This window comes from Camelina sativa, chromosome 11 (assembly GCF_000633955.1).
Source record: "Camelina sativa cultivar DH55 chromosome 11, Cs, whole genome shotgun sequence".
In the NCBI taxonomy this organism is placed as follows: Eukaryota; Viridiplantae; Streptophyta; class Magnoliopsida; order Brassicales; family Brassicaceae; genus Camelina; species Camelina sativa.
In genome coordinates, this window is record NC_025695.1 from 45,696,379 (window position 1) to 45,705,970 (window position 9,592).

At 35.4% G+C, this 9,592-nt stretch overlaps 2 protein-coding genes across 2 annotated transcripts in view; one reads left to right on the forward strand and one right to left on the reverse strand.

The window, feature by feature from the left end:
* Positions 26–3,229, reverse strand: LOC104726613 (probable aspartyl aminopeptidase). The gene is made up of 11 exons (XM_010445505.1): positions 3,057–3,229; positions 2,834–2,969; positions 2,663–2,741; positions 2,386–2,591; positions 2,174–2,246; positions 1,813–1,914; positions 1,556–1,711; positions 953–1,126; positions 779–853; positions 546–686; positions 26–430 (listed from the first exon to the last, which is right to left on the reverse strand). Exons 1-11 carry the CDS (start codon positions 3,127–3,129, stop codon positions 209–211), a joined length of 1,437 nt encoding a protein of 478 aa, XP_010443807.1. The 5' UTR covers positions 3,130–3,229; the 3' UTR covers positions 26–208.
* The window catches only part of LOC104726614, a 10,622-nt gene continuing 6,015 nt past the window's right edge, over positions 4,986–9,592 (forward strand). Inside the window, exons 1-11 of the mRNA XM_019232129.1 lie at positions 4,986–5,114; positions 5,804–5,902; positions 6,223–6,350; positions 6,451–6,604; positions 6,682–6,791; positions 6,908–6,991; positions 7,079–7,127; positions 7,253–7,344; positions 7,500–7,632; positions 8,811–8,896; positions 8,974–9,273. Coding sequence (XP_019087674.1) covers positions 5,810–5,902; positions 6,223–6,350; positions 6,451–6,604; positions 6,682–6,791; positions 6,908–6,991; positions 7,079–7,127; positions 7,253–7,344; positions 7,500–7,632; positions 8,811–8,896; positions 8,974–9,273 — 1,229 coding nt within the window. The 5' untranslated portion in view covers positions 4,986–5,114; positions 5,804–5,809. The remainder of the gene's footprint in view (positions 5,115–5,803; positions 5,903–6,222; positions 6,351–6,450; positions 6,605–6,681; positions 6,792–6,907; positions 6,992–7,078; positions 7,128–7,252; positions 7,345–7,499; positions 7,633–8,810; positions 8,897–8,973; positions 9,274–9,592) is intronic.

The following is a 9,592-nucleotide window of genomic DNA, read 5'->3' on the forward strand; positions in this document are numbered from 1 at the left end:
AACAAAAGTATCAAGATAATTGACATAAACACCTCAATGAAATATTTTTATTAAGAAGTTGATGAATATTCAGAAGAATAAATTGATGATAACCCCAAGCAACATAACATTGCTATAAAATCCTTATTACTGTAAACATTAAGTCCTAACAAATGATTAAGATTTCTTCAGTTCCAACTTAAAAAGCAAAATAAAATATAAGAAGCTCTCAAACGTCAACAGTGAGTTTGGCGTCAAGGTGAGTGAACTCTTGGAAGAAAGCTTTAAAGTGGTCATATGAATGCTTCACGTCATCTGCAGCACACATCTCACGGATGCTATGCATCGAGAGCTGAGGAGCTCCAACATCAACAGTCCTTATCCCCACACTGCTTGCTAGTATTGGACCAATGGTAGATCCGCAAGCCATATCATTACGCACCACAAAATCCTGCAGTTTTTATCCCCATACTCATTATTATTATTTTTGGTCAAACCTGTCCATACTCATATATAATATGTAATGAGTAAGAAAATTTTCTGGATCACTCTCAGGCAAATCATACCTGAACAGGAAGATTATGCTTCTCTGCTATCTCTCTGAATACAAAGGAAGTTAAGGCATTGGTTGCGTAACGTTGATTTGCATTGTGCTTGATGACAAGTCCTCCATGCATCTTCGGCTGATGATTCTCGTCGTGTTTGTCCTAAAAAACATGAAATCACAATGCAAGGAAGGATAGACATCAACTTATCTGCATAAAAATTAAAAAATATTGCCAAATGATGAAATGATTACCATAAAGTTTGGATGTAAAGCATGTGCCATGTCAGCGGATACTAGCAAACTTTTTTGAATCGCTTTCTTAAGTACCTGTAACGATTAAATAATAGTGAATTATAATGAGCAACCAGGAACAAAAAGTATAACACAAGCCCAGTTTAATGTCTATCACTTCAATGCGTTTGCTACCTTAGTGTCAGAACTGAAGCAACTTGTGATGTGTGACATAGCATCAATCATGACAGGGGAACCAGCTCCTTGTGCTGAATTGGAACCAACTTCTTCATGATCAAATAGTGCCACCATTCTTATTCCGCTTTCTTCCTCTAAGTCACTTTCAGAAGACGTTGCATCTATAAGTGCCTATGTACAAACATATAGTTCAGCATCAGATTAGAATAAGAGATATGCAATTGCAGACAGATTAATTAAGCACCCGAGTCGACTGACAGTTGTTCATCAATGTATTCAGTAACATAATGGATAAAGTTAGATATAGAGTACCATTCAAAGAAAGGGGCACATCGTTAGAGATGCTTTAGTCGCACACAGAAAAAACACAAAGAGTTGCTCACTTTGATGTGACCCATATCAAAACATACACTCAAAATGAGTTAACATACTTGCACAGAAACATCTACTAGGTGGACATAAGTTATATTGGGCTTAAACACATGTTTTTATATGTGAAGAATATGGAGAGAGTGGAGGCTAACTAAGGCATAGTTAAGATCAGGGAATATAGACCATGGACTCATATATTCCTCTAAAAAGTAAAAGTGAAAAACGTACCTTCAGAGAGCAAAATGACATACAGAGATTATCTAGTCTTCCCGAGAAAATAAATTCTTTTGCTGCACCAGCTAGAATGCTTGGCTGAGTGTCACATGCTTGCAGCTCAAAATCGCATATCTCCTCAGGTTTACAACCCAGCGCATTTGCAATAATCTAAGAAGTAGAAGAAAAAAAACAAGGACCAGTTGATTATTAAACAAGAGCAAGATCTAACATTCACAATGAAAACTACAAATCTCATATTTCAATTAGACCTCCATAAGAAGTGGGTGATGCTTTGATTTTGAACTAGTTTGAGTGCACATCTTTCCTCCATCAAGTTCACTATCTTCAGCTGGCATTTTATTGAGCTCCGCCTTCAAATATATATCACAAAATGTAAATAAAATGCAAAAGGGCAAGAATTTTAAGTCTGCTGCAAACTCGACTAACACGGTTTGACATCACAGATAAAAAGGGTTCACAAAGATAGCTAATGTCCAAACAAACATTTTAGCAAGACTGAACGTAACAGCGGAACTAAGAAAGAAATAAGTGAAAATGGCTTCCATGTCCAGTAACAATTGTCTCATTTTAAGTTTGTTCTGAAAAACATAGCAGACACTAAAAGCGCACCTTGATCGCTGTTGCTAGTAAAGGAACGAGCTGTGTCTGAGTGTTTGGCTTAAAACCTTCACTGTTCACGTTCCTGTCAGCAAGGCAAAAAAAGGAAAAAGTCTCTTATTATAACTTGTCTACATAAAATAATTGAGAAACATATAGAGTCGTCTGCTAATCGCAAACTCAATTAGAAACAAGAGTCAAAGAAGTATTCCACAAAGTTAAACCTGTCCAAGTGGATGGCCAAGGTAGGAATCCTCATAATAGGATCCTCAATCCTGACAAGGCGATGAGAATAAGAGACAGAACCTGCTGCTTTCTCCTCTTTTAAAACAACACGTCCAGCAACAGTCAAGTCACGATCAAACCAGGTATACCACAGGCCACCTCCATATGTTTGAACACCAACCTCCAAGAATCCACCTTTAGTTATCTGTCAAAACACTTTCTTGTCAAATAATTTAAAAAGGAAAGTGAGAATCCTGAATCCAAATGGGAACCTACCTTTGATACAGGCTTCAATTTGAGGCAAGGGCTATCAGTGTGAGCTCCTATGATATGGAACCCGTTTCCAGCTACGTATCTGTGCAAAAAACAAAATCCAAAAGATTCTCACTTTCACTCAGCAGCTATATTAGATTAGTAGAAACAACAACAACAATGAGTGGTACTTACTTATGACCAATGGCAAAAGCAACAATAGTGGAGTAGTTTCTGGTGAAGAAGTATTTTTTGCCGGCCTCGAGTTCCCAATCATCTCTCTCAGAAACTTGCTCATACCCAGCTTTTACAAGCCGCTTCTTTGACTCGTCTATAGATCAATCAATCAAATCAATTTTAAAACTTTACACAACAGAACTCTCTCAAACTCTGAGGAACTAGAAAACAGGGAAATTACCGACGGCATGAAAAGCGGTGGGAGAAGCATTGAGAAAGGAGAGGAAATCAGATACGAGGGAACTTTTATCCATTTGTGGTGGATCTGTGAGCTAATCGAGAGTCTCTCTTTTCTTCTCTGTGATGAGAGCTTGCTTCAATGGATGTTCTCTCGCTAATCGCTACAAAGGAAATAAATATAAACAAGACCTTTTTTTTTTATTAGTAGAAAAATTCAGAATCGAACAGATCGAGTTTTTTTAATAAGATAAAACCGAACCGAACCGAACCAACCGGTGATTGTGTTTGGTATCTCTTTTATGGTGTGAACTTATGATGTCTGTCGAACTTTTTCATTTCAGGGTTTGGTGAAAGTAAATAAACGTTAAACAAAGAAATTTATTAAAAGAATTAGTTGACATATCCATTACAAATTTACAAGTAGAGGAATAGGCAAAGAGTAGTCAAAAAGCACTTGTATGTATGATAGACTCTTCAACTACTGTACACCGAAAATATTCGTTTCAAACGATCAATCAAGGGGCCTTTATACCACCATCTTTGTTTAAATTGATGGCATGATGAAATCTATTATCAAAAGTTGAAATTAACTTATCCACCCACTCAATTTTCGTATATTAGATAATTAAACTTTCAAGTTTAAAATATGATAGGTTTAAAACATTCCAAAACAGTTTTTGATAGTAAGAAACGAGTTGCACATGAATTTAACCACTATGTAATTTTTTCAACATTTTTTTTTATTATAACTATTCATAAAAATTAAATAACATAACAATTTATAAATTAAATAGCGTAAAATTCGTTCATACATGACACAAATTTGTATCTAGTATGCTTAATGTAATGATATTGTGGTTAAAATGAACTAAAAAGGGTATCATGAATTTTATTCATTCGGATTACTTGATATACATATCATGTTTACAAAAAAAACATGTCAATTCTTTACATAATGAGATATATGTTTTGATTAACTTGAGTTAATATTTTCTTTCTTCATCAAAGGACAATAATGATTCAATGAGAGTGAATAATAAACTCTTATTTGCATTATTTGGAGTGTATCTCGAGTTATTTTTTCTAATTTTGAAGATTGTACATCAAAATTTGGAGAACATTGAACTATGAGGTTGCATTTGAAAAATCAAATAATTTTCAAGCTGTTTTAAAAATATATTACAAAACCAAATACAACCATTATATAATCTTCAAATACAGTGAATTTTTTTATTTTATTTTTGCAAAATTAATATGATTTTGATTTTATTTTCAGGAAAAAAAACTAGCACCTAAGAAAACCATTGTAGAATGATGTGTTATGCATTGAATAACCGCAACGAAACAAGCGGTTAGTATACAATAATCAAGACTACTCGGACTGCTTTCACAAACTACAAAAAGCGATGTAACATTTTTTAGCCCAACATAAATATAATTAATTATAAAATTAAGTAGTTTGATTATTCATAAAATTAAATAGCATAAAATTTGTTTGTATATCTATTATACTTAATACAAAATATATTTTGATTTAAGTTAGCTAAAATGTGATAATATGATGTTGTCACTTATTTATTCACGTAGATAATTTAAAAAAAAAAATGTAGTCATATAGCTATAAATACCCTTCCTTGTATGTGGTTGTGTAATTTTTTTTTTTTTTGGTAACTTAAAAAAAAATCCAAGACTAGAAGATTTTACATGTGGTCGAGTAATTTTGGTAGTAACATAAAACCGGCCAAAATCAACCGAGTAACAAAAACCGAACCGGACTAAATCAGTAATAAAACAACAAAACGAAGAAGGGTAATAAGTTTCAAAACCCCCTTTTTTATTTAATAGTTTAACAAGACATCAACGTGGATCTGGCAGCAGACAACAAAAAATAAAAATATATAAAAATATTAATTAAGAGGTTAAAAAAGCCATCGCCCCAGAAATCACAGCCATCCATATATCTCTCTCTCTCGTTCGAGCTTCTTCCTTTTTTCCTCATCTCAAATCTTCTTCCATCTCCCTCCCTCCCTCTGCAATCTCAATCGATCCTTCTCGAATCGTATGTGTTCTTCTTCTTATTGAGAAATCTCCTTCCTTTTTCTCTCGTTGAGTTTGAATCTGCTGAATCTCAAAACCCTAATTCTGTGTTTTTTTTAAATCCGTGGGGGGTTTTTTTTTTTGTGGGATCATGAGTTTATTAGTTTGGATCGTTAATCGTGATTGAGATTTTGGACTTTTTTTTTTTCATAACGATTGGTTTTCACTTTTTGTCCGTTGACGCGTCTTTAATTGAATCGTCTCACGGCGCATGCACAGATCGATTTTTTTGGAGTTCTTCATTTTAGATTTGTTTTTTTTAATATAGATATTCTGATTGTTATATTCCTTAGTATTCGATCTGAAAGTTTGAATTTTTAGAGTAAATTTTAGATTTTTATGATTTGGCATTTGATAACGTTGATGAGATGAGTTAACATATGAATGATAATTCTAGGATTTGATTGGGATTATGCTGAATGTTTATTGACTTTTCTTCTGATGATAAATTTAGTCTCCGGCAAAAAAATCAAAAAAAAAGTTTATTTTCTTCTGTTGATTTTCACTATGCTATACTTATCATACTTTAGCCAATTTAGCCTGTGGTTGAGATTGTGGTTTCAGCGCAGTTGTATCTTATCTGGTTGCTTTATGAATCTATAGAAACGTTTTGTGGGATTGTTGATTAATGTATCTCAATTTCTCTTATAGGCCAACATGAGTGACCATGGAGAGAAGACCTGCCCACTGTGTGCTGAAGAGATGGACCTGACTGATCAACAGTTGAAGCCTTGCAAATGCGGCTATCAGGTATTTCCATCTACCTTCTGTTTTCTGTTAAGAAGTGTTTTGACTTGTTACTGCTTAGTCTTGAAACTGAGTATCATAGTAGGGAGAATAGGTTTTTTGCTTATTGCAATGCTCAATAGCTCCCGTCTTTCTCAAAGCCTCTTAGGTTACGATCTAATTTTCTTGGTATCTCAAAGTTTCTGCTACGGTTTATCTGCGTAGCACGGAAATAGAATAGATGTGATAAGGATTGACTCAGTGGTCGAATTTTGCACATCTTGTGCTAGCCTCATTGACCATTGATTTTTGTTCTGTTAATATTTTTGTGATATGTGATTCAGATATGTGTTTGGTGCTGGCATCACATAGTGGACATGGCAGAGAAAGATCAAATAGAAGGGCGTTGTCCAGCTTGTCGCACTCCATATGACAAAGAAAAGATTGTAGGGATGACTGTTAATTGTGACAGGTATATGATGCATTATCTTTTTGGCGAATTTAGTTTTCAGTCTGGGAAAATCTTTTTTTTTTTCTTTTGCTGATGGCTTTTGTCTATTGCCTCTTCACAGTCTGGCCTCGGAAGGCAACATGGCGCACAAGAAGATCCAAAAGTCTAAATCAAAACCTTCTGAGGGAAGAAAGCAACAACTCACCAGTGTGCGAGTGATTCAAAGGAATCTTGTTTACATCGTTGGGTTGCCCCTTAATCTAGCAGATGAAGATGTATGTGAAGTTTCATCCAAACCTCTAATTCATTTTGTTGTGGATTGCTATTTAACTAGCCTTCCATTTTTTTTCAGCTACTCCAGCATAAAGAATATTTTGGTCAGTATGGAAAAGTTCTAAAGGTTTCCATGTCCCGAACAACATCTGGTGTCATCCAACAATTCCCAAACAATACATGCAGTGTGTGCGTCTCTGTATAGACTTCCCTTATCGTAAAACTTTCCTCTTAGCATAAATTTCTTTGCCTTTTGCTATAATTTTTTGTTTTTTTTTTTCTGATAAAAATTTCTCCTGTCCCAGATATATTACTTATGGAAAAGAGGAAGAGGCTGTTCGCTGCATTCAGGCTGTTCATGGGTTTGTCTTGGATGGCAAATCACTGAAGTAAGTTTTAACTTGCTTTCTTATTTTCTGAAACTACCTGAAAGCATTCACCTAATAATTGTGTACTCTCACTCATGTATATTGTAGGGCATGCTTTGGGACAACCAAGTATTGTCATGCATGGCTGAGAAATGTGGTATGTCTCCAATGGATTTATGTTCTGCTTGCTGAGTCCCTGAGTTCTTCTTTTGGTTACCTCTTTTCAGATAAATGTTGAAATTTTTGTCTTTTTGGCTTATGAATTGCATGTTTTTATTTCAGGCATGCGTCAATCCTGATTGTCTCTATTTGCATGAGGTTGGTTCTCAAGAAGATAGTTTCACAAAAGATGAAGTCATATCAGCTTATACAAGGTAAATTTTTACCATCTAAAATTTTATAATTCCTTCTTGCATTCATGAATCATGATTGTTCTGTTTCCTGGATCCGTTTTACTTAGTATATGTAAAATATGATGGTTGCTCTAGTATTTTTGGATGATTAGTTAAGTCTTATAGTAATTTTGAAGGAGTAGAGTTCAACAAATCACTGGAGCAACAAATACTCTGCAGCACCGTTCAGGGAGCTTACTACCTCCACCACTGGATGCTTATTCCAGTGACATTTCTTCTGCTAAACCAGTTGTAAAGGTTCCTTCAACCGTAAGTTCAGTTCAATCTCAACTTTCACTTGACATTACGTTCTATTTGGCTTGAGTCATGTGTTCCAATAATATTTTTTATTAACTTCTGAGTAGATTACAAACCATTTCCTAGGATGTTTAGCCTTAAAAAACTCTCGAAAGCCTTAAACGGCCCAAACAAACCGGAAAATACTAAACATCTGAAGCATTTCTTATTTATTAATNGTCTTGGATGGCAAATCACTGAAGTAAGTTTTAACTTGCTTTCTTATTTTCTGAAACTACCTGAAAGCATTCACCTAATAATTGTGTACTCTCACTCATGTATATTGTAGGGCATGCTTTGGGACAACCAAGTATTGTCATGCATGGCTGAGAAATGTGGTATGTCTCCAATGGATTTATGTTCTGCTTGCTGAGTCCCTGAGTTCTTCTTTTGGTTACCTCTTTTCAGATAAATGTTGAAATTTTTGTCTTTTTGGCTTATGAATTGCATGTTTTTATTTCAGGCATGCGTCAATCCTGATTGTCTCTATTTGCATGAGGTTGGTTCTCAAGAAGATAGTTTCACAAAAGATGAAGTCATATCAGCTTATACAAGGTAAATTTTTACCATCTAAAATTTTATAATTCCTTCTTGCATTCATGAATCATGATTGTTCTGTTTCCTGGATCCGTTTTACTTAGTATATGTAAAATATGATGGTTGCTCTAGTATTTTTGGATGATTAGTTAAGTCTTATAGTAATTTTGAAGGAGTAGAGTTCAACAAATCACTGGAGCAACAAATACTCTGCAGCACCGTTCAGGGAGCTTACTACCTCCACCACTGGATGCTTATTCCAGTGACATTTCTTCTGCAAAACCAGTTGTAAAGGTTCCTTCAACCGTAAGTTCAGTTCAATCTCAACTTTCACTTGACATTACGTTCTATTTGGCTTGAGTCATGTGTTCCAATAATATTTTTTATTAACTTCTGAGTAGATTACAAACCATTTCCTAGGATGTTTAGCCTTAAAAAACTCTCGAAAGCCTTAAACGGCCCAAACAAACCGGAAAATACTAAACATCTGAAGCATTTCTTATTTATTAATCCTAGTTCATTACTAAAATGATGTTGTAGCATGACTAGCTATGAAAATTCTTTGGTTTACTGAGCTTATTATTTGATGTCTCAATATATTTTTATATGAGCAGAATGCAGCAAGTGCTCCCAGGTATTCTCCTCCTAGTGGGAGTGGGAGCTCTAGCAGATCAACTGCTCTCCCTGCTGCAGCGTCATGGTATGTCTTAACCTGATGCTTTTTATGTGAAGTATTTCCGACTGGTCAATCTGATAAAATAGGGAATTCTGTTGCAGGGGGACACATATTGCAAACCAGCAGTCTTTAGCAACTTCGGCTACCTCAAATGGATCTTCTGATGTGCAAAGATCAACATCGGTAAATGGAAACTTGGCGTTTTCCGCTGTTGTTGCAAACGCAGCTCATGGGCCTGTATCCTCTAGTGACGTTCTTAAAAGACCATCGCGCAAAGAAGAAAGCGAAATAGTTGTGGACAAAAGCAAACCTAGCGTGCTGAAGTCTTTGCAGCATAATGTTGTGGTTGATTCCGGGTCCAAGAGGACTACCCCACTTGATAGAGATCCCACTAGCAATAGGTTATCCAGTTCATTAGACTCTTCCTACGGTGACGGGGACATTGACAAGCCTTCAGCTACTGTGAACTCATTTAACGATGCAAATGAAGCTGTAGAAGATGGCCCTATTGTAAGAAACTTGTCGGATGGTGTTGCACGCATGGGGATTGATATGAATTGTAGGGATGAACATCCCGATATTACAATGGCGATTGGTAGTTGGTGTGATCAAGGTTCTATTAGACAACCTGGTCATGAGGTATCAAAGTTGCCACAGTTAGAGCAATGTAGGATGGATAGTTCTATAAACACTGATAAGAAAGCTATCGTATCAGAGGAT

What these genes read in the sequence shown, in the direction of transcription:
- LOC104726613 (XM_010445505.1), bottom strand. Translation starts at nt 3,129, where the DNA reads ATGGATAAAAGTTCCCTCGTATCTGATTTCCTCTCCTTTCTCAATGCT. An exon ending in TTGGCCATCCACTTGGACAG is followed by an intron (nt 2,247 to 2,385) that starts GTTTAACTTTGT and finishes CCTTGCTGACAG; the next exon opens with GAACGTGAACAGTGAAGGTT. An exon ending in ATCACCCACTTCTTATGGAG is followed by an intron (nt 1,712 to 1,812) that starts GTCTAATTGAAA and finishes TCTACTTCTTAG; the next exon opens with ATTATTGCAAATGCGCTGGG.